The sequence below is a fragment of the Martes martes genome (assembly GCF_963455335.1).
Source record: "Martes martes genome assembly, chromosome: 6".
Lineage (NCBI taxonomy): Eukaryota > Metazoa > Chordata > Mammalia > Carnivora > Mustelidae > Martes > Martes martes.
The window spans coordinates 136,879,934-136,904,556 of record NC_137893.1 but is presented as its reverse complement, the minus strand read 5'-3'; the positions used below and the strand labels follow the sequence as shown (position 1 = coordinate 136,904,556).

The 24,623-nt window shown below is 45.2% G+C and overlaps 1 protein-coding gene across 2 annotated transcripts in view; it reads left to right on the top strand.

Moving 5' to 3' along the window:
* The first annotated feature begins 12,036 nt into the window (after nucleotides 1-12,036).
* DTNBP1 (dystrobrevin binding protein 1) overlaps nucleotides 12,037-24,623 on the top strand; it is a 129,929-nt gene continuing 117,342 nt past the window's right edge. Inside the window, exons 1-3 of one of the 2 annotated variants that reach the window (XM_080807295.1) lie at nucleotides 12,037-12,300; nucleotides 23,294-23,347; nucleotides 24,291-24,341. In XM_080807295.1, the coding sequence (XP_080663421.1) occupies nucleotides 12,245-12,300; nucleotides 23,294-23,347; nucleotides 24,291-24,341 (161 nt within the window). In that variant the 5' untranslated portion in view covers nucleotides 12,037-12,244. Of the gene's footprint in view, nucleotides 12,301-21,643; nucleotides 22,222-23,293; nucleotides 23,348-24,290; nucleotides 24,342-24,623 lie in introns of those variants that run through there. The other variant, XM_080807294.1, reaches the window with a different exon arrangement.

Below are 24,623 nucleotides of genomic sequence, written 5' to 3'. Positions count from 1 at the left end.
AAGTCCCGAACACAGAAGCAGTCTTTTCCAAAGACCTACGCACTTATGGAAAGGAAAAGACTACTAGAAAATCAAATGTTAGTTTGGACAAATTAATTGTTTGCTTTTCTGTTCATCTTGGTGAGGGACTAGGGTTTGAGTAAAGAGGTGGAGAAGGAGGTGGGTGGTTTTGGGTGCCCTAGAGAAGTTGGGGCTGACCCAGGAGAAGCGTTAAGTGTTTAGGGCAAATGAAGGTCCAGATCCCTGGAGAAAGGGGGATCTGCAGTGGAGGAGGGCAGTCAGGGCTGGCATTGGCATTGGACCCTGGAAAAGGGGAGGAGCATTTCTTTCTCTTCCTCTCCCCAGAGGATGTGGTTCCTACTCCCAGACTCAGAACTCAGGCTTCTGTTGTCATGTGGCCACATTGAGGGTTAAACCACCTTCTGCGGAAAAGTCTTTGCAACCAAGTCACCACTTATAACCTTGTGATTAGGGAAGACATGCATCTTGGGTTTCTAAGCACTGACTTAGAAACTTCTGGAGCTCAGCTTTTTCGTAGATTGGGCACTGTCTATAATATGTCATTTATACTCTGTGATTTTGTTGGCGGGATTTACTCTGAGCCATCCGGCCTGGGGAGTTCCATCATCAAGCAAACATTTCTCTCTCACGCATGTAATTTGGTTAAGCCCTTAATGATGCACAATGGCTTTTATCATGTCTGCCTCGTGGCTTTATTTAGTCTGACTGATTAACCAGCTCAAATCCTGTGCCTCTGCGGAGTACAGAGATAAACAAGGGTTTAACAAACTCAAGGGGACTGTACAGTCTCCTGCGTGGCAATGAGAGACTGGGGGAGCTTCTCAGAGTGCTGTTCGGGGCAAGAGCACGTCAGTGACTTGAGGCTAAGAGGGAAAGAGAGGTTTGATTACCCAGGTTGGACAGGGGAGGCGAGAGGGGAACCTGGGCTCTCTGCAGAGGATTGTATTGGAGCCTAGTTAAGGGAAACATCTTTCCCCTTTCCCTTGGTCTGCCCTCCCACTCCCCAGCCTGCCCAGGAGAACCTAAAACCGCAAGAGGGAGGAAAAACAAAAGCCAGAGCACAAACTGGTCCTGACCTCATCCATCTTCCTCTCCAGGAGGCTCCACTGAGCCTCGGCCTGCCCTGCATCTCAGGAGGGCAAGAGGGGAGGATGGAACTTTACAATGGACCAACCTCCTTGGAGGGGGGATGGGGCGGCGCGGAGGTGAAGAGTGCTGGAAATTGCAGTTTTGTGAAAAAATGACTGATGTGGTATTTTAACTGCTATAACTTCAGCTTGCTTTTCAACAGGATATATTTAGCATAAAACATTGTAGTTTTGCATTTCTACTATTGAGATTGTTGGCAGGAAGCCTTTAATTAGTATTTGTTTTCTTTTCCAAAAATAGTGTTCCAAGGACATTTGTATCAGGTCAAATTTCCAGGGGAAAGCCGGCCAATTTTCTAGAAATTTTCAAAGGGCAAATAGTGCCCCCAACAGAGATTGTGCTACTCCATGTTCATTAATGGGGGCCAAGCCTGATGAGGAAGAGCAGTGGCTCCTCCCCCCAGACAGTAGACGTGAAGACAAAGCACAGGTAGGACAAGGGGAATTTATTGGCATTTAACCAAATTCTGATTGATTAAAGTCACAGCCTGACACTGATCTTCACTTCCACTCCCATTCCAGCTCCGAGCTATTTTTAGGGCAAAGAACTTGAGACTTTACATCAGAGGTTAAATTTAGTGATGACTGTGAATTAGGGAGTTAATGGAAACTCTCTTCCCACTTGAGCACATCACCAGGTTTGGGTCAAATGCATTTGCCTCGAATGCAAAAAGCCATAAAGAAATGACAATGAAAAGAGGGGGAAAAAGGTCCAGTTTGAAGGCTGGATCTGATCCTTGGCTGAATTCCATTTGGCTTGTGAGATGAGTTCCCAGATCTGATTTGATTTAGGGCTGCAGTCGTGAAAATGCAATAAGGTATTACATTTAGTGGTGATGCTTTCTGTTGAAAGATGAAGACAGGATGGTTTATGGTCCCTTAAGAGTACACAAGACACTTTAAAAAGAGAGAAAATAATCAGTATGGTCCATGTTTCCCAGACTGTGCCCCGTGGGAGTACAAACAAGGGGGTATGGGGACAGTAACACATTTCTGACTTATCACTTCCTCAAGACTAGACTCCAAGATGCCAGGAGATCCTGCTTCATGAACCTGGGGTAAAATTATTATATAAGTCAGCCTCCAAACTCACCTATCACTCGAATGGCTTTCTTCTCTCTGTATGGGCCTCTCTCTCATAATAAAGCAAAGAACTCAGAGATTGTCTTAGTTCAAGGAGCTAGGCTTGCTTTATTTGGCTAGAGTCAAAATTCAGATGCACCCCCACGAGGCTAGAGGATGACTATTACTGGATACAGCTTATTCTGTGCTAAAATCATTCTGGGCTCCCAGTGAGATCATCTCTGTGACTCAGGTCTCTGTTACATACACACACACACACATACACACACTGACTCACACACAACCATCTCCCACCCACCCCTTCCCCACAAAACCCTGCTGTACCCAGATTAGCCCTTCACCAATAGAATTGGGGCCATGCTATGGGCCCAGGTGACCAGTACGAACCTCTCTTCCCTAGCTTCCTCCCCCTCCCTTTCCACCAAGGTGACTTCCCCTTGGGTCTCTCTAGTCCACAGTCTTTCTGTGCCCTGCCTCTGTGAGACCACCTTGACCTGAGATGTTTCATAATGTTGGATGACTCCCAAAGGGAAGGGATTATAGTCCTTCTGTTCCTTCAGGAGGCTCCATGGACTGTATGCAATTCTGTGCATCTCACCTCCCCAGATGTTGTATTCCAGTCTTCCTCGGGAGCCAGCTGATGCCGATTTGCACGCATCTGCATAACCAAATGGGGCTGCATTAATGCTTCTTCCTTGAAGACCTGCTCCACGATGACTGTTGTCCCCACTATTTGGCCCCTGTTCTGTGTTCCTCCTAGTCAGTCACAGATCCTTTAGAAGTGTAACTGACTCCAGAAATCCTTCCTCAGAGTGTGAGCTGGGTGAAAGATGGGCTTTGGGACTGTTTCCTGAGGCTGGGGGCTCCAGAAATGTTATTTCTACCGGTAAATATCAGTAGGCTGTGTGTGACTGCCCAGATCCCGGTGCCATGTAGGGGACTCAGAATGCGGGTTGTCCTCCTGCCGTCACACAGGCGTGCCTTAATCCTCTGAGCTTGAGGAAGTGAAGCTGGGGATGACCTGGAGGTGACCCCACTGTCTGTGACTACAGGCAGAAGCAGGGCGCTTTGGTTTGGTCAACAGGATGGACAGATTCCCCAGCCGGAGCCTCCCACCTCTCCTTCTTCACCGCTAGAGTCAAGGCTCCACACCCCACCCAGGTCTCTGATTCACACTGACACGGGGAAACCTCTTGTACCCATAAGGGAAGTCTCCTCCCTGCCCTGAGTCTTTGCTGCAGGATCCCAGCAGGTGCCGTGTAACCCTCTCTGGCTCCCTTCCAGATGGCAGAGCGCAAAGGCGTCTATCGTGGGCATGGCCCGCCCCTCCTCCGTTCTGCCCCTCACACTGGTGGGCTCTGGGTCTTCTCTAGTCCCTCCTTATAGGGTCTTGCCAGGCTGGAGGGGGTTCCCCTGCCATGGTGGAACCATGGAGAACTGCACCGTCGGGCTGCCTGGCTCAGCTCCCTCTGATGGGCGCCTCAGCTGCCATATAACCAGGTGCCATTTTTCTTTTTAAAGATTTTTATTTATTTATTAGAAAGAGAGATCACAAGTAGGCAGAGAGGCAGGCAGAGAGAGAGAGGGGGAAGCAGGCTCTCTGCCCTGGGATCATGACCTGAGCCGAAGGCAGAGGCTTTAACCCACTGAACCACCCAGGCGCCCTAACCAGGTGCCATTTGCCAGGAGCTGGCCCTGAAAGGCCAAACACATGCACCTTCCAGGAGTTTGTGGTGATGTCACCGGATGTAAATTTCCCAGATGGGCCCCAGTGACAGGCCTCATTTTGTGATTCCTTCTTCTGAAGCAGAGTCTAGGCTAGTCATCCTTCATCGGGGCTGTCGCAGCCACACGGAAGCACCAGTCCCCTCATCTCTAGATTATAAGGTCTTCATGGGTCCGTTGGTGCCCTCTTGTCCCTATTTCCTCATCTCTAAAATGGGCAAAAAAGGATGTATAAGTGCTTAGAACCCTGCCTGACACAACAAGCTCTCAGTAAATAACCATCGTCGTCGTTATAATAATAATTTAAGATAATATCAGCACCATTACCGTGTCCCTGGCATGCAGTAGAATGCCTCGAGTAGGCGGGCCCTCACAGTTATTCATTGAGTAGACGACGTTGCCGAAAACCGGGAGGACTCAGGTCTTGCTGGACGGAGCGATGACTTTTGGGAAGCCAGGGGAAATCGCTAGATGGAATGTTCTCTTGGACTCCCTCCCTGCCAGGCCATCTTACTCTCTGTAACAACCCAGTGTCTTCACTACAGCCTCGGGAAGGGGAGGAATGGGGCTCCCGCTTTGTTTTTTCCCTCCTGTGACATTTCCTGTATTTACAAAAGTGGAAGTTTCATGGAAAGTCCTTCATGGGCTAGTTCACCCTCTCTCAGTGCCATGTTTTCTCACCAGTAACACCAGGTCATGAGTGGTGGCTAAGTGGGAGTGGACCAGCACAGTCATTAGAGCCCCTCAGGAGCAGGGCACCAACAGTGGAGGAACAATTCAATATATTCTACAACCTTTTATTGGCATATAATGCGTTTTTTTTTTTAAAGGTTTACTTATTCACTATACAGTGGCTAACTGGACATAATAAAATAAATAAAGTAATAAAAAAAGATTTGTTCATTTTTAGAGGGAGAGAGAGAGAGAAAGAGCACACACATGCATGTGTGGGGAGGGGGAGAGGGAGAGGGAGAGAGAGAATCCCAAGCAGACTCCCTGCTGAGCACAGAGCCAGACACAGGGCTCGATCTCATGACCCTGAGATCACAACCCGAGCAGAAATCAAGAGTCATATGCTTAGCTGTCTGATCCATCTCTAAAATGGTTTATTAAGACAACAAATACATCTTTCACTTCCACTGGTGTGTGAAAAATAAGCAGAGACAATACTCGAGTTGAAACAGAGGAATCCAGTACTGTTGCGTGTGAGAACCACTTTCTTTCCTTCCCTTGAGATTCCCAGCATATCACAAAGGCAGTGTTTGAAAACTTTGTTTACTGTGTATAAACCTCTAAATGGAAACAACACAAGCAAAAGGTTACCAGGTACACACTGGATACATTGTCTCTAATTTAGCTATTATAGGCTTATTTCCTCTTGAATGGGTCTAGGAAACAGCCTCCTCATAGACCCCTTTTAGGACACAATTTAAAAAAAAAGAGAGAGAGAGGTCAAAGCAGTTCTTGCCCGTTTTTTATCGGTTGACCTGTAACCTGGCCCCAGTAGCCAGGGTTGGGAAGGGGTGCTGGGGCTCCAGGCACGTCTAGCCTGAGGCAGCTTGGTTCGGGATCTTTGTCTGTCCAAGGCATTCTCTGTTAAAAGAGAGATCAATGAAGGCGTTTAGAGCTTTTTTCTTGTCCCTGGGGAGGAGGCAGTCAGTAGCAATGGCAGAAACCAAGAGGCAAGGGGAGACAAGAGAGAAAGAGAGATGGAGAAAGCCGAACCACCAAGTGGCAAGTGTCGTATGGGAGAGCGGAGATTAGAAAGAATGTAAAATGGAAGCAGAGGGCTCATTCAGAAACAAACAGGACTGGAAGAGGCATCAGGAGAAGGGACAGGAGCATTTTTGCTGGAATGACAGCTCAGAGCTGCTTAAGACATCAGAGCGTTTGTTGTTTCCTGAAGGGCAGCCAGACCCTTGCAGCTCGGGCGGCCTGGCCAAGTCTCAGAGGCAGCTGGTTCCAGAGCTTTCCTCCGTTGGCTGTGTGCACAGCCCTACAGAAAGACCACAGGCCTTGCACTGCCATGCTCCTGACAGATGCCTGGATGAGGGCCTCCTGTGCCCCTCACACCATTGCCTGGCCTGTGGGGTCAGCCAGCCCAGAGTCACTCAGGCCCACGCACCCAATGTTACAAACCAAAGTGATGGGACTGGTGGCTCTTCGAAGATGCTGGGAAAGGTGGGGAAGACTACCGCCTACGATGCTGAAGACAGGGAGGGGCTGGGTGGATTCTGAGATCACAGGTGCTGTGCCAGCAAGAGTGTCTGCTGCCTTTCCCTGCAGAAGCTTATTAGCTCAGTGTTCCTGGCACCCACCGTCAATTCGAATCACCCAGAAGCTTTTTAAACAGCATAGATGACGAGGTGGTGCCTCCGACTGATTAAATCAGAGGGTCCAGAGGTTGGGCCCGGGGAATAGGTATTTTTTAAATGCTTCTCTGGTGATTCCAAAGTGCAGCCAGGGTTGAGAACCATCCGTTCAACCGCATTTAAAGTACTCTTTCCAGTTACCTACTAAACTCTCTAATTATCAGCTTCCAGGGACATGGACAATTCCTGTGGATAGAGAGGAACACTTTGTGCAGCAGAACCTGATACTTGCTTTGCTCTGCAATCCTTTTCAATTATTAGGACCTCCCTCCTGCCCCGCCCCCCCACCAGCCTATAGTAAGCTGATAGTTAACTACAGATAATAATTGTCTCAATCTTTTTTTTTTCCTGCTAATTCTTACTAAAGTGTCAGTGTGAATTAAATTCTCCCACCCAAAGAGATTTCTACTCTATAGTGGTGCCGCAGATGTCATTTCTGAAAAATACTTTTTGCGAGGAAAGCCCATTTATTTATAGGAGGATAGCATGTGGTCTCCTGTACCCTTTTAGAGCCTCTCCACTTTGATGTATGGCTTCACTTGGCAGTTGTGGAATATTTCATAGATCATACAGATCCCAATGCAGATGAACAAAAAAGAAGAGGTTTCCTACTCAAATGCACTGTGCAGTATCTTTTTGTCATCTGAGCAAAAAGATGAGATTCGGTGCCTGATTACATTGCATTAGAGCGCGATACATTTTTGAAACATAAATACAGCTGAACTGCCGGTCACTGTTCCTTCAACTGGGTTCATGTTGAGAATACTCTTTCCTGCCCCACTTTGCAGCCCTGAGTATCTCTCCAGACAGTACTTGTCTGTCTCCTTGGTCTCTGTTAGGTTCTGGCTTCAGACTTTGACATCCTCCCCTGTGCGTCCTTTTTTTAATTCTTCAACTCCGCTCTCACATTTGCTCCTTCCTGTTGGAATTCCCCTGTGCCGCCCCCCCACCTCCTGTCTCTGCTTCCCTTCTCAAAATGCCATGCTGATGTTACCTTTCCAGCTTCCATAGTTTACCTTACTCTTGGAACTACTCCTTACTTCACGAGAAAGGATTAAAGCTTTTGAATGGTTTCGTCTAACCTCTTTAAACACTTAAAATTATCGTATCAAAAATATTGATATCTTGGTTTGTAAAAACTTATAAATAAGTTAATATTGGTGCACTGTAGATTTACAAACCTAAGATTTCCGTAACTCACATGGCTACTGTCCCTTTCAGTTATGCCAGAGGACCGCTGCCAATAAAGCGTGTGACATATTCTGGGTTCTATAGCTTCTTTTATAGCCTCTTTCTCTTTGGTTCTAATTCTACCAGATTCTTACTTCGCACTCTCCATTCGAAGAATCCATTGAGACAGCGAACCCCTTTCCTTGGCCGGTGTCCTTGAGGAGTGCTTCTCACTTGTTATATGAATACGAATCACCTGGGAATCTTGTTAAAATTTGGATTCTGATTCAGTAGGTCTGGGTGGATCGTGAGAGCCTGCATTTGCTACAAGTTTCCACCTGACACTCATGTTGCTGATCTAGGGAAGCAATAGTCCTGGGCCTTCTTAAACAGCTTTTGTGCTTGTGCCAAATGTTTTATAACCAGAGCTTTCTCTGTGCTTTGCTAATATCAGATCAACTCTCAACCAATTGCTGGATTAAGATTAGGCCAGTAGCCTTTAATATTGATGTTGGTTCTCTAACTACACTTAAAAACTTTATTGTTGTTGTTTTCATTTTGCCAATCAATCTTCCTAGCTTTTGGCTAATTACCCTAACTTAGATCACCACAACACGTCACATGCTTCAAATCTTGGTCCTTAATCATTCTTGCAAAACAGCTTGTGTGACTATAGTCATTTTCTCTTTACATTCATTTCCTAAAACTTACTTTTGTTTCTTTATAATTGTCCTTTCTTATTAGCTCTTTTAAAACTTCCACTGATTTTCGATTCACCAGACATGATGGGATTAAAAATGTTCATAAAACACCTTAAAATGAGACATGCACATGTCATAGACCGATAATGCAGTGGTCAAGACAGAAATGATTGGGCACAACAAGTAAAGCCTTTTCCTAGTGATGGGTAGAGTCTTTTGTTCTGATTTGGTCCTTTGTAGGAACCCATGAAACAGTAAATTGGCAATTTATGAGCAGAGGTAATTATTTAATTGAATAAAATTTTTAAATATTTAGTATTTCTCAATACCTGTGGCTTCCAAATTTACTAAATACTGAGGCATCTTTCTCTGTAGACTTGATCATGTGATAACTTAGTACCAATTTCTGGGAGGTTGGAGAAGGGCTCAGCGACAGCACCCCTCTCCCTTACTTGTCTGAACCAACCGAGAAATAAGACAAGAGCGTCAGCATAAAGTGGCCAGAACATCACTTTCATTTCTGGTAAGGCTGATGAAGCACATGGCTTATGTAATATTTATGGGCCAGGAGAATTCCTGTTACTGAACCTCAGTTTAAGACTTGCCTATCCAGTCACAGAAAGCAACTGGGTCACCCCAGCCTCCTCACCAGGCTGCCAGTCCTTGTAGAATGGAATGAGTGTTCTCTGCTGGAAGTTTGCGGCCACAATAAAGAAAAGAAGATAGGGCCGGGCTCTTTTGTCCCTAGCTTACTAACCAACATAGTCACCTCTTGTCCAGGAAAGGCCTGGAGTGTTACACTGTGGAAGGAGATTTCTCCACAGGGAAGAAATTATCCAGAGGGGGCAAGAGGTGTTCCCCACCCCCCAACCGTAAGCCACATGTTTTATCTTATTTGATTCCTACAACAAAACAATCAGTATTTACTGTTTATGTTTGATATTTTGTTCATCACATTTTCTGCATGAATTCTGATTTTTTAAAATATTGCATTAAAATATTATTCACTTTGAATACCGAGCTTTTTGGCTCCCTTTAAATTTTGCACCTGAAGTGAATGCCTTACCTGCCTCACCCTAGTCCCAGCTCTGAATTTAAAATAAATGGTGTTAAAAAATTAGTTAATAAACAACTTTTTCTTAATAATTATTTAATAAATTATCAGAGAGTGATATGTACTAAGTTGAGAAACAGGTTGTATACAGGAAGTGATTGTGTGGATAACTTGAATGATCTGTGAAAACCTACCTAAGGGGTTGGTTTTTTTTTTGTTTTTTTTTTTTTTTCTTTATTTGACAGAGAGAGATCACAAGTAGGCAGAGAGGCAGGCAGAGGGAAAGAGGTGGAAGCAGGCTTCCCACTGAGCAGAGAGCCCAATGCGGGGTTCAAACCCAGGCCCCTGGGATCATGACCCGAGGTGAAGGCAGAGGCGTAACCCACTGAGCCACCCAGGCGCTCCTCTAAGGGGTTGATATTTAAGCTGAGATCTGAATGCCATGAAGAAGCCAACACGGGGGCATTTTGAAGAAGAGCCTGTGAAAAGGCCTCAAGATGGAAATGAACCTGGAGTTTTCAAGGAGCACACACACAAGGTTACTATGGCTTAAAATGTCAAGGTCATGTTAGGTGAGTAGTACAGTTGACTCTTAAACGGATCCCCTAGCAGTTGAAAATCCGCATATAACTTTTGACTTCCTCAAAACTTAAACTACTAATAGTCTATTGTTTGCTGGAAGCCTTATTAATATAATATAAATAGTAGATTATTTTATATATGTATTATATACTGTATTCTTGCAACAATACCTAATTTTTCTTTTTTTGATATTTCTAGGCTATGTGGTTCCTCTTCAGGTTTCTTCTAATTGTCACATATTTCCAAAAAATTTTTAACGTATTTATTGAAAAAAAATATGCATGTAAGTGGTCCCGCACAGTTCAAACTTGTACTTGCTTTGGATAGAGTACCAGGAAGGGGTCAAATTTTAGGACTTTTTTTTTTTTAAGATTTTATTTATTTATTTGACAGAGAGAGAGAGAGATTACAAGTAGGCAGAGAGGCAGGCAGAGAGAGAGGGGGAAGCAGGCTTCCCGCTGAGCAGAGAGCCCGATGCGGGGCTCCATCCCAGGACCCCGGGATCATGACCCGAGCTGAAGGCAGAGGCTTAACCCACTGAGCCACCCAGGTGCCCCGTATTTTAGGACCTTTTAAGCCAAGTAAGGAGTTTGAATTTTACTCTGAAGGCACAGGAAGCAACTGAAGGCTTTAAAGTAGGAGAGCAACGTGATCTGATTGCTCTTTTAGGTAATTCTCTCAGCTATCATGCCAAGGATGATTACAGGGGTGTAGATGGCAAAAGACTAGAATCAGGGGAACTGTCAGTGTTCCTAGTGTAAGATGACAGTGTCCTGGTCTAGGGTGATTATAATGAAGATGGAGAAAGGGGAGCAGGTTCCAGCAATACTTTAGAAATAGAGTGGATTGGAAATAATAAAAATAGAGTGGCTTAACTTGAGCAAGTTGGTGGATGGTGACGCCATTTACTAAAATGGAAAAGACTGGGGAATGAGCAAGTCAGGAGTTGACTATGCAATCAAGTCTTCAGTTTTGGGTATGTTGGCTTGGAAATGCCTACTGGATACATGTTAAGTGAGCAGCTGGTCTAAATTGAAGGGGCAGGAAGGAGGACAGGGCTGGAAATAGAGAACTGGGCGTCCATCAGTGCCTTGATAGAATTTCCAGAAGAGCAGGAGGCTGGTGGTGGGGCCTTGGGAGCAGCTGTTGAAACAGAAGTAGAGGGGAAGGGAGAATAGAAATACGATGTCAAGAGAAGGCAAGAGAAGAATGTGTCTTAAAAATGGCATGGGGTGGGGGGAGCGGGCAGCGCCTGGGTGGCTCCGTCAGTTAAGCTTCTGCCTTCCGCTCAGGTTATGATGTCAGGGTCCTGGGATTGAACCTGGGGTGGGGTTCCCTGCTCAGCAGAGTCTGCTTCTCCCTCCCCCTGCTCTTGTGCTCTCGCTTGCATGCTCTCTCCCCAACTCAAATAAATAAATAAAATCATTAAAAAAAAATTTTTTTTAAAATTTCTTTATTTGACAGACATAGATCACAAGTAGGCAGAGAGGCAGGCAGAGAGAGAGAGGGGAGGAAGCAGGCTCCCCACTGAGCAGAGAGCCCGATGCGGGGCTCGATCCCAGGACCCTGGGATCATGACCTGAGCCGAAGGCAGAGGCTTTAACCCACTGAGCCACCCAGGCGCCCCTAAATAAAATCATTTTTAAAAAATGGTATAAGGTACTGCTTTGAGAGCCACTGAGAGGTCTAGAAAAAAATCAGGGCAGATAAGTAACACTGGCAACATGGAAGTCAACGGTGACCTGGCAAAGGCGACCTCCTTTGGTGTGGAGGGCACAAAAGCATCATGAAGGTCGAAGTGAAAAAGGGTGATGTCGAAACAGCTGATTATCGTTCCCGTTTTATGAGGGAAGAAACCGAGGCTTAGAATGGTTAACTGCTTCATTCAAGGGCAAAGCCGCGGGGTCAGATCCCGTACCCGGTGCTACAGGGATGTGCAAGCTGCGCAAGAAATTTACCCAATTCTCTTCCAAACCTTAAAAACCAGCCCTGCACTCAGCGAACCCCTCGATGAAAACATTCTCTCACGATGCCAATTTTGTTTCCGAGAAAAACGAGAAGGCCTGGTTTGGGCTAGAAAAAGGCATCAGGGCCTCAGAGGCTTGCTAAGCTGGACGAGAAGAACCGCCCCTTTCCCCGCAGCCCGAGGCCGACGCGGCCCACTGCGCCTGCGCGGTCCTGGGCGCGGCGGGGGCGGGGCGGGAGCGCGCGAGCTGGGGGCGGGAACGCGGAAGGGGCTGCGGCGCCGGGTCCCACCGAGCCGGGGGCGGGGTCGGCTGCGAGTGTGCGGGGCGCGCGGGTGACAGGTGTGGCGGCGGCCTCGCGGGACCCGGGGCGACGGTAGCGGCGGCGGCCTGAAGCCTGAGCGGAGGAGACGCGGCGGCGGCGATGCTGGAGACCCTGCGCGAGCGGCTGCTGAGCGTGCAGCAGGATTTCACCTCCGGGTGGGTATACGGTGGGGGACGGAAAGGACCCGGGGGCTGGGCCGGGGACCCCTGACGCCGCCTCCCTCCCTCCCGCGCCCCGGTCCGCTCGGGTCCCGTCCCGCACTTCCCATCCCCGCCTGGCCGAGGAGCGGAACGAACTTCGCGGTGTCGGTCGGGCGGCACTGAGTAACTTGGGTCCCCGCCCGCCGGCTCCGCCTCGCTCCGCGGAGTGCGCGGGGAACACCTGGGCCCCCGTCCCGGTCTCCGGGCGGCCCGGCAGGGGAGTCACGTGGCGGGCAAGCGCGCCCCCCGCTTCCGCCGGCCGCGGGACGGGGGCCTGCGCCTCCCAGGCAACTGCCCGCTCGGGCCTCGGGCTCCTGCGGCGTCGCGGGGAGCCGGGCCCGCCGCCCCCTGCCCAGGCCGGAGGTCACGGGCGCCGCCGCGCGCGCTGCGGGTCCGCGCCCCGAGTCCGCGCCCCGAGTCCGCGTCCTGGCGCGGCCGGCTCGCCGAACCCTCCGCGCTGCCGGCCGGCCGCCTCTTCCTCTCCCTTTTGTTTGCTCCCTGTGTGTCTGCCCCGGGTTCGGCGCCTTGATGAAGAAATTCGTGGGGCAAGCACAGCCCCAGAACTACGGCGACATTGCTCACAGCGAGGTCATGGTGACAGGGGCAGACCAAGCGGTTCCCCAACTTGTCCTAGAGTCACCGGGGAATCTTGAACGCGCCCGACCCCGGGCTGGCGCCCTTGCCGAAGTAATCCGACTGGGACTGCCGGAGTTTTCAGGATTCCCCCGGCTGATTCCAGGGCGCGGGGAAGTTTGGGAACCACAGGCACAGATTGCCGCGACAGACTCCCAGGACTCTCAGTCTCTACCTCTGAGCAGATGTGGTTTTGCACGTTTACTTGAGTCGTCTTACATCGGTTTCCACAACTGTACGGAGGTGATAAAGATGGTACTAACAGGATTGTGAAGATTAACGAATGAACATGTAACACACAACATGTAGAACAGGAAGCACCGCGTCATCTGTTGTTACCAGTTCGTGCTTACATCGTATGAATTTTTTCATTTCTTTAGAAAAGGTGTCACCTTCAGAAAGAGTCTGTTACCTTATCTTACAAATCCTTTGGAGAATTTTCTGAACGAGGACACCTCGATCATAGGGTTTTAAATTGTCATTGAGAAAGACAGGGCTAAGATTGTATCTTATGGGACAAAAATGTTTACGTGGTTTGCCTTTTGGATGCTGAGGATTTGAGGCAAATACTGGAGCCCTTACCCCATGTAGATCACTTTTTATAGTTTTGGTTTGGAATTTGTAAGAATATACGTCCTCTGTGAGTTATTTATGGACTTATGGGGGTTTTTTTTGGCATGCTTGCAGTTTTTTCCTCCATTTAAATTGAAAAAGTAACTTCAGGTGTAAATGATTGAAGAGTTTTGATGGATTCTGGAATAGTCAGCCTGGAGCATGAGAGTGGTCATAGATAAACCCACCTGGTACACCTGTTATCATTACTTTGAAGGAGTTTTGAGGAGGTAACAGTCCAGCTTCTGGTAGTTACTATAACTCTCTCCGTTGTGTAGTTGCCATTCGTATTCATGATCTTTGCTTAAGAAGGTTAAACTTAACTAGGAATAAACTTAACTAGGAATGTAGACTCTGGACCCAAACCATCCTGGGAGGTCTGGACACTCTGAGTTTAGGGTTTAGTTAGGAAGAGAGTTGAGATCTGGTTAGAATCCCCTGGAAACTGACTTCTTGACCCTATCATAGACTGGAGCCACTTTGGGATTAAACGTCCTGAGAGGGCTGTCAGTCCATTTAGACACCTGATTGGCCTCCTCCTATACTGGTCGCTGTCAACTGACAAACACACTGGTCACTGTGTGCCACTTAGCCTGTCACCTGGCAGAGAAATCACTCTTTTCCAGGTGAGGTCTGCCTTGCCGCTGACTGGCTGCTCTGAACTCTGATGTTCCCTTTTGTCCAGTTCACAAATTTCTGTATGACTCTTAGAAGAAAGAATCCTCTTAATTTTGGTAAACTCTCCGTATTCAGGGGTGATCAACCTATTTTATGTAACTGAATATTTTGCCTTGCTGAGGAAAGATGAAATTAATCAGCAGACGTGTCTATTGCATGAAGGTTCAGGGGAATTCACAGGTGAAAGTGACATGGCTCTCACCTCCCAAAACTACCCAGTGGCACGGGATGCGCGTTTAGAACACTTGGTGTTAGTGCGTGTTGAAGAAACCAGAGTATCGGGCTTCTAAGTAATTGGAAACTTGCAGTGTTGGGTTGCCCGAGGGAATGAGTAGAAGGAAGGCCTAGTGGGTTTCTGTGTTCCTTCAGTGTTGTGGGAGCTGCTCTTTCCAGTTGCCCAGAGTGCCATCCTCTCAGCTTTTCTGCTCATTTTCAACTTCTGAAAGTTCATGGAACCGGACCTTAAAATGTAGGAAAATCTACTTTTTTTTTTTTTTTCTTAAAGAAAAGAGGCTTAGCTTTATCAGTCTCCCAAGAGAATGTCACATTAGTGATAAAAGCACGTCTGATGAACACAGTGAATTTCCACCTTCCATTCAGACTTAAAAAAAAAATGCAACTTAAGATCAGTTCAGGACAGTGGCTAGAGATGCTGGTGGCTTGTGGGGGGGGGTGGGGACTATAAGTTGTCCATGGACTTGGGGTCTTTTTTATAATTTTTTTAAAGATTATATTTATTTGAGAGTGAGAGTGCATATACGGGGCAGGAGGGGCAGAGAGGGAGAAGCAGACTCCCCGCTGAGCAGGAAGATCCCAGGACTCCGGGTTCCTGACCTGAGCTGAAGGCAGCTATTCAACCAACTGAGCCACCAAGGCTCCCCTTTGTAAATTTTTATTCCTAATAACAGTTATGTCAAAATTGGGATAAACCTGGAAATTATATCTTGTTCTTTCTGACTTAAGTGGGTGGCTGGCTGGTCCAGAGGACCACAGGAGTGAGGTTTGGGACTTCACACTTCTTGAGTCCTAACTTCATTTAACTTACTCAGAACTCTTCGAGCCCATTGGGGGGTTCATGTAGAACATGCACTTTTTAGGGATCGGCTTGAGCTCTGAGGGAAACTTTGGGAAATAATGAAGCACATACTTCAGATCCACTCTGGTCTTTGGTTTTTACCTTCTGAGCAGGTAGGAACAAAAGCCTCAGGAATGAAGTAGTCAGGAATGCAGGACCCTCAGGGAATTGGTAATCAGATCTACTGAAGGTTTATAGCTGTCATGGACTGGTGTTTCCTGTTTTTTTGCTCTGGGTTCTTGCGGGTAGGGATAGAAAACTTGTTGCTGCCAAAGGGTGGGTGTTTACCCCCGCGAGGTCACCCCTGCCCAGCAGACTCATTTTCTCTGCTGCCCTTCCATAGTATCGAAACCCACTGGAAGAAGAGGCTCGAATAATCTAATTCATAGTGTGCTAAAATGGCGAGATTTTGCCTAAAATCTTGACTCTTCCAGGATTACTCACCTTTTTAATAAGCATGAAAAGAGTCTCAGTATTCGACCTGATTAAGTAACCATGTACTGCGTTCCTACTAACAGGAACTACTGACAGTTCCTAGTAGTACTGTCAGACACTACAGGTGATGCACTCAGACATGTCTTTTTTTCCCAGAAGCTCTTTTTCATTTCATTAAAAAGCAAAAAAATGTAAGCCATGCGCTCAGTTTTCTTTACTAATTGGCGTGTGTATCTCTGGCTGGATTCTGGGGCTGCAAAGTCCTGGGAAGATGTAAAGGGAGGCAGAAGGAACAGAACAGTGAAGATACAAGTGAATGTGTGCGTTGTGTGAGCCCAAAGTTGGGAGTCCTTCATTCCTGCGAAAGGAAGCATTACAGAAGGCTTCAAAGAGGAGGTGGCTTCTCTACTGGGTCTTGAAGAATGAGGAGGGGTTGTAACAGGTTTGGGGGAGGACATCTCCAAGACAGAAGTGGTTGTGGGAGAGGAAGCTGAGAGGGACGTTGAGTGACTAAGAGAAGATCTTTAGCCCGTTGCTGAATTCATTCATTTATCAAGTACTTACTGAGCACTTACTCTGTGACAGGCACCGTTCTAGGAGCCAGGGATGGAGCAGAGAACGCAGGAGGCAGCCATGAATGTCCCTGGGCTCTTTCTAGTGGCTGGAGGCACAGTGTCTGGCAGGCCATAGGAACCGTCACAAACAGTAAAGCAGGTTAAAGGGGTTGGGGTAGTCCTGACTGAGTCTTGGAGGTTTTCGTGGAGGGAGCAGCATGAGCCTGCCTGTGTTTCTGGAAGAAATTTGAGAGGCTGTGTGACGGAAGGGCTGGAGATGTGGAACAGGGAGAGTGTTTAGGAGGCTCTGATTACGGGCCAGGGGAACGATGGTGAGGTGGTGCTGGTAGCAGTTTCTCAAGGGAATGGACAGGACAGGCACGGGGGGATTTGTAAACAGTGAAATGTAGGAAGGGAAAAAGGTGGGGAAATTAAGGATGTTAACTCGAGTATGTAAATGATATCATTTACAAACAGAAGAATTTCCGAATAGTTTTTTTTTTTTTTAAGATTTTTTTAAGAATTTATTTGAGAGAGAGAAAGCAGGAGCATGGGGAGAGGCAGAGGGAGAAGCAAGCTCCCCACCGAGCAGGGAACCCGATGCTGGGCTGGATCCCAGGACTCGGGATCGTGACCAGAGCCAAAGGCAGAAGCTTCCCTGGCTGAACCACCTGGGCACCCCTCAGAATAGTTTGAAAGACAAGCGGTTGGCTGTGAATTTGTTGTGTGAGATCACTTAGGGGTTGACCTTGAAGAAGCAATTAAGATGTGTGAAACCCTTTACACACAGAGCTAACTGCCAAGATGTTGTTTCTTAGAAAATGAGTAAGTCTGCTGTCTTATGGTCATTCCCTGCTATAAGCTGATTTACCATATAGGCATTAACTAGGTTGAAAATATGGGCAAATCAGATAAAATAAAACCACAGAAGGACCTGTGGTAAGGGGTGGGGGGAGATGTGTGAAACCCTTAGGGCACAGGTCAGCCCTGACTTGGGGTAGTTGGGGTTAGTTAGGATACAGGTGGTCTACATTCCTCTCCCTTTCCTGTTTGTGCAGCTTTTGTGTGACTCTCTCAGGTTCCAGAGCTGAGGGGTCATGTGTACTTTTTTTTTTTTAAAGATTTATTTACTTATTAGGGGCACCTGGATGGCTCAGCCAGTAAGTGTCTGCCTGCAGCTCAGATGGAGAGCCAGCTTCTCCCTCTCTCTCTGCTGCTCCCCCTGCTTGTGTGTGTGCGTGCTCGGGTGCACACACTCTCTCTGTCAAATAAAATCTTTAAAAATATATTTATTTATTTTATTTTTAAAGATTTTATTTTATTTATTTGATGGAGATCACAAGTAGGCAGAGAGGCAGGCAGAGAGAGAGAGGAGGAAGCAGGCTCCCCGCAGAGCGGAGAGCCTGATGCGGGGCTGGATCCCAGGACCCTGAGATCTTGAACCTGAGCTGAAGGCAGAGGCTTAACCCACTGAGCCACCCAGGCACCCCGGGGAGAGACAATCTTAAGCAGGTTCCGTGCCCAGCAGAGAGGCCGACGTGCTGGGCTACATCCCAGGACCCTGAGATCATTGCCTTGAGCCTAAATCAAGAGTCAGATGCTCAAGAGACTAAGCCAGTCAGGCACCCCAGGTCATGTGTATTTTTAAGTGTGATCGATGCTGTCTTTCCATGGTCTTGTTTTTGAAGAAAGAAAAAAAAATGATGAACGTTCACGGAAAAATACAAAAGATTGGATTTGTCTTTGTAAGGAGAATTTAAAGTCAGAATCATGGAGACTCGTATATGGTTAAAGGAATCGAACCTTAATGACAAAATCTGCTCATTGTTATCTTTTTGTGGTGTTCTGCAGCCTTCATCCTGAGCTTTCACAGTCGCTGATGAGCTTAGCTGAGTAGGAAATTGAAGCACAAAGGAATGCCGTTAAGGTCACCCGGTGAGGTTGAGTCAGCTAGAGAGCTTTTCCCCCGCTCATCGTTCATTACCGTGCTCCCGAGGTCATTGTGTTGATCTGCTTCTCTGTAAACTTGTTGTGGGGGCACTTCTGCTAATCACCTCCATGTCTTAGGAGGATGCCCCCATTTTAATATTTTCTGCACAGCCTTTAAAAATAAATGTGCTCTTGTCAAATCAAGGTGTAAGTCTTTGGAACAACCTAAAAATAAATTGTTGAAGCCTTAGGACAAATTTGAGGTTAGTTGCTTTTGGTTGAAGATAATTAGGTGCTCACTTATGTCTAAATTGGTAGTCACACAGCAGCGCTTACGTTGTGTGGGTTTAGGAAGAAGACACTGGGAAAGGTGGGGAAGCCTTTTCTGGAAACTGGTGCATTCAGGAACCTCTACTTTATTTCGCCTGGGCCCGGTAATGTACGGAGGTTCTTACCTTTCTTGGCGGAGATAATTCTTATTATACTTTTCATGTGAGTGAGTTCTGTTTACAGAATGCTGACAAAGTCGTATTTGGACTTTTAGTTAATTCCTGTGGCAAATCAGTACTGTCAGTATAATACCACCATTTTATGTTTGAGGAAACTGGGGTATTACACCCAAATCAGTATTTCCCTCTTATTAAGTCCTGACATTGTGGGGCTTTAAATCGCTTTCATTAGCGTGTTGTTTCCAGCACAGCATCACCGTGAGAAACTTGAAGTAGAATTAGTACCCAGTAAAAACAGTATGCTGCTTTTGGTTGAATTCTAGGTTTGTTTTTTTTTTTTTTTAAAGATTTTATTTATTTATTTGACAGACAGAGATCACAAGCAGGCAGAGAGAGAGAGGGAGAAGCAGGCTCCCCGCTGAGCAGAGAGCCCGATGCGGGGCTTGATCCCAGAACCCTGGGATCATGACCTGAGCCGAAGGCAGAGGCTTTAACCCACTGAGCCACCCAGGCGCCCCTGAATTCTAGGTTTTGAGGATGTATTTCAGAAAGGGACTTCTTTGCTTTTTTTGTTACTTGTTAAATATACCTGACCTTAATGTACGTGTGTGTATAAATATATATATATATATATATATGCTTGACCTTATTTTTTTCAGCTCAAAGAATAATAGTCCTTGTGACCCTTGTCTGTGTTCCTCTCCTCACCTTCTTCACTGTTTCCCACCTCCTTCCAGCTTCCTTGTTTTCTCCATCATTTTCTGTTCTGAATTTTGGCACATGGATGATTTATGTGGAGAAGGTGTGATGAGAAGAGGATGAATGTCTAAAAGACTGTGTTTATTACAAAAATGTATTTACAAAGTTTCAAACATAAAGAATAGAATCACACGGTGAACGCAGCATATCCATGATTGAGATCCAACAATTGTTTTCTTTGTCCAATTGTCCAATGTCGCCACTTTTGCTTTTGTGTCTCCCATCGTTATAAAAGTCTCAGATTTGTCTTTTACATCTCTCCTACATCAGTTTGCACCCCTAAAAAAAAATAGATTACATAAATGCAATGCCAACATCATACTTAACAGAATTAACACCAATTCTTTGATATTATCAATTATCCAGTCCATAGTCAAATTTCCTTGTTCTTCGAAGTGTCTTTTTACAGATAATTTGTTCAAATCCAGATTAAGTAAATTCCACACATTACATCTGGTTAAGGACCAATTTTAAAGCAGATGGCTGTTAAGGAGCCACGTGGAGAAGCTCTCCTTGACCCTTCCAATGATTTTATTTTCAGCTTCCTGTGATATTCCTTCTATTTTTTTCTTTTTTTGGGGGGTGTGTGGAGGAGCACCCCAAATTTGATGTATTACAATTGACAAAATAAAAGTTTATTTCAGAAATAAATATTTGAGATACCAACCTCCAGATTTGCCAGACCATATAATAAGAATGGTCAAAAAAAAAAAAGAATAGTCCAGAAGGGATCTTAACAGTTCCCTTGCAATATCCTTGTACACCTAACTATATGGAATTGCCCTAGATCACTAAACATATTAAAATAATTTTGAGTATAATGTACCACAGTGTATAACCATCCTAGTATAATTCTACCTGGGATGTCACAGCTAGGTGCCTTTCTCAATTTTGGAGTGGAGGTGATAGAGCCTGACTATCAAAATACGTTTTCCTAGTTGTTGCATAATCTTAATTTAAATCTTAATTTAAACTGGATTTACTAGTTGCCAAAGTGAAGCTCGGAAATTTATATATTTTTTTAAGTTTTGTTTTAATTTATTAGAGCGAGAGCGACAGAGAGAGAGAGCATGAGCAGGGGGCAGAGGGAGAACCAGGCTCCCCGCCAAGCAAGGAGCCTGATGTGGGTCTTGATCCCAGGACGTTGGGATCGTGACCTGAGCTGAAGGCAGACGCTTAACCGACTGAGCCACCCAGGTGTCCCGAAATTTATATTGTTTCTCTCGGACAGTTCAGACTTTTAAAATACAACTCCTAGACTCATCTGGAGAGAGAGAAACAAATGAGTTTTGTATTAAAGAGATTGCAGAGTCTTTTTAACAACAAAGAGCTCGTCTCATCAGTATTTTAGTTTTTGAAAAACAACATAGAGCACTGTAAATTTTTGTATGAAACTGGCATTCCAGTTTTTTTTTTTAATTTAATTTTATTTATTTATTTGACAGAAATGACAAGTAGGCAGAGAGGCAGGCAGAGAGAGAGGAGGAAGCAGGCTCCCCATTGAGCAGAGAGCCTGTTGTGGGGCTCGATCCCAGACCCCTGGGATCATGACCTGCGCCGAAGGCAGAGGCTTTAACCCACTGAGCCACGCAGGCGCCCCTCCAGTTTTTTTGTTTTTGTTTTTGCTTTCAGTTCCTTTCTGGTAGTTAGCCAGGCATTATAGACAAAAAAGACGGAGTCCCAGGTTCCGGGCTTGCACAGAGAGGCTGAAGTTCCTGGGCGCACATGGGAGAGTCAGCCTGGACAGCCGCTGGTTTCTGGCTGAGAGCGGTCGAGCGCTTTGGGAAGGGGCACCTATTTCTCGTTTTACCAAAGGCATGTTCGGGCTCCTGGTGGTGCCGTGGCCTGTGTTTCAGACTCTACACAGAAACAAAGATCTGTTGAAATAACCACATTAAGAACATTTAACAGTAGGGGCGCCTGCGTTGCTCAGTTGGTTAAGCCACTGCCTTTGGCTCAGGTCATGATCCTGGAGTCCGGGGATCGAGACCCACATCAGGCTCCCAGCTCTGCAAGGAGTCTGCTTCTCCCCTTTCATGCTCTCTCCTCTCTCTCTCTCTCTCTCTCAAATAAATTAAAAAAAAAAAAAAAACATTTAACAGTAACATCTCATTTGGTATTAGAGTGGCTCACAAGGTAGCACTCACTTCCTAGCAACTTCTGTTCTTTTATAGGATCAGCAGCCAAAAGAAGAAGAAAATGGGCCAGTGAAGCAAAAATAAACTGTACAGAGTCTGTGAACTTCGTATGCTGTGTATGGAGGAGCCTATTTAATTTTATTTTTCTGTGCATCTCTAGCCCATTTATCTGTTTGCTAGCCCAGGAATTTTAAAAAGCTAATAACAGGGAGGGAGGAGGCTGCAGTAGTGCGGGAGCCACCGAAGCAGTGAGGTTTCCTCCGAGAACCAGATGACCAGTGGTGGGGGTGGTAGATTTAAATCGAGAAAAAAAGAGACACAGGATCCCAGACAAACTCAGATCACTGTAGACTGGCTTCAGGTTGGTGAATGAAAAGGCATTCCCAGCTCAGACATCTGAGGAAATGACCACGAAATGTCATCAGTGGTATTCCTAAGAATGACCTGGAGTTAACAGAAAATGTTAAATAGAATATACCAAGTCCTCTTTACGGGAACCCTCCTACACTGTTGGTGGGAATGCAAGCTGGTGCAGCGCCTCTGGGAAACAGCATGGAGGTTCCTCAAAAAGTTGAAAATAGAGCTACCCTGCGACCCAGCAATGGCACTACCAGGTATTTACCCTAAAGATACAAATGTAATGATCCGAAGGGGCATGTGCACCTGAATGTTTATAGCAGCAATTTCCACAGTAGCCAAACAATGGAAAAAACCTAGATATCCATCAGCAGATGAATGGATAAAAAAGATGTGGTATATATACACAATGGAATACTATGCAGCCATCGAAAGAAATGAAAACTTGCCATTTGCGACATGGATGGAACTAGAGGGTATTATGCTTAGTGAAGTAAGTCAGAGAAAAACAGTTATCATATGATCTCTCTGATATGAGGAATTTGAGAGGCAATGTGGGGGGTTTGGGGGGTAGGGAAGGAATAAATGAAACAAGATGGTATCGGGAGGGAGACAAACCATAAGATACTCTTAATCTCACAAAACAAACTGAGGGTTGCTGGGGGTTGGGGGAGGTGGGGGGAGGGGGGAGGGAGAGGGTGGTTGGGTTATGGACATTGGGGAAGGTATGTGCTACGGTGAGTGCTGTGAAATGTATAAGATTGGTGATTCACAGACCTGTACCCCTGGGGCTAATAATACATTATATGTTAATTTAAAAAAATAAAAAATTTTAAAAATTTAAACATTTTTAAAAAAGAATATACCAAGTCCATTTTAAAGAAAAAGGTTTGTAATATATTTTAGAAAGCTTTTGGTCGGTGTCTAAAATTTCACAAAATGTTGGCACATTTTGTGTTTTGAGTGCCTAGTATCTTATCTGTTTTATTACAATGTGCCGCTTAGGCATCTTTGTTACCTACCAAATTCACCTGTGTGCATCACTTCTTTTTCTAATGATGCCAGGTGAATGACCTTTCTCTAGATCAATCAGACTTAGGAATTATTTCTTAAAAAGGGATTGGGGCAAGAAAAAATATAAAGATGTTTGCTATAGATATTCTCTTTGGAGTGTGACATACAGTAAACACTCAAATGCTTGTCTGTGCTGAATTCTTGCTAAAATAATTAGCTCATCTGATCTAAAATTTTAAGAACTATGAAACTCATGGTTGCAAAAAAATTTCTTAAGCTGTAAAAATATGATAACTTCTACTTATTGAATTATAGGCTGAAGACTCTAAGTGACAAGTCAAGAGAAGCTAAAGTAAAAAGCAAACCAAGGTAAGTCTGTGCTAAGATTTAATTTACTGTGACTTAAATTTCACACAGCCTTCGGCTCTAGTTCTAATAGCATGATTACTTTAGTGGAGTTCACATCTGTTGAGTGCCTCTGACTACAGAGCAATCTGATTATTTATAAATTGTGTAATGCGGGACATTGTCCAATAAAATTGTGAAATGGCTGAGGACATGGCAAGGTGTAGTTGTTTCATTCCTGAACAACCAGTGGTCACTGTTTGATTGCAGTTAATCATTTTGTATATTAAGCACAAAGTAAAAGTCCTTCATTATTGAGAAGCAGATTAATAATGAAATAGTACTTGGCAAGTGAGCCTCTGGGGCTGTGTTACCTGTTTTATATAAAAAACACCAGTATTGTGCAACTTTTCAATTTTTTTAATACATAAAACATGACCAATTTCACTTTAAACCTAGAGATTATGAGCTTTTAAAAAATTTTCTTACTGGGGCATCTGGGTGTCTCAGTGTGTTAAAGCTTCTGCCTTCAGCTCAGGTCATGATCCCAGGGTCCTGGGATCGAGCCCCACATCCAGCTCTCTGTTCAGCAGGGAGCCTGTTTACCCCACCCGTCTCTCTGCCTGCCTCTCTGCCTACTTGTGATCTCTGTCAAATAAATAAAATCTTAAAAAAAAATTCTTATTATCTAGCTTTTTATCAAGGTATTTATCTTATGTGCTAAAAATCAATTGTAGGGCAGAATGCTGGGTGATAGTATATTACAGTATTTTAATTGTGAACTAAAGCAATACATTTCTCTGAAAGTTTAGGTACATTGTCATTAGTAATTTACAAATATTCCACATTACAGTCGACAGTGTCAAAATTCTCATATGTAGCTTTTAATTTTTTTAAGTTGGCCTAAATTGGAAGCAATTTTAATAAAATAAGTGGGTTTTTTTTGTTTTGTTTGTTTTTTTGGCAGGACTGTCCCATGTTTGCCAAAGTACACTGCTGGCCTAGAATTACTTAGCAGGTAAGTGTTTCCATTTAAATAAGAAAATTATGCTTCTGACTATTATCTAAAAATATTTTATAATTTTGTAGATAGAAAACTTAAAGCAAGTAAATTTTACCTAAACAGTGATTAGAAATTATTAACTTATTCTTTTCCCTGAGGGGTTTTTACTTTTCATAGATTAATGCAAAGGCCATTCAGACTTTAAGCAGATTGATCACTATTGTATTTGCGAGTCAATACTTTATTATGTGTATTTATATTTATGGTTTTTCTGTTGCAAGAAAATTGATTTTGAAT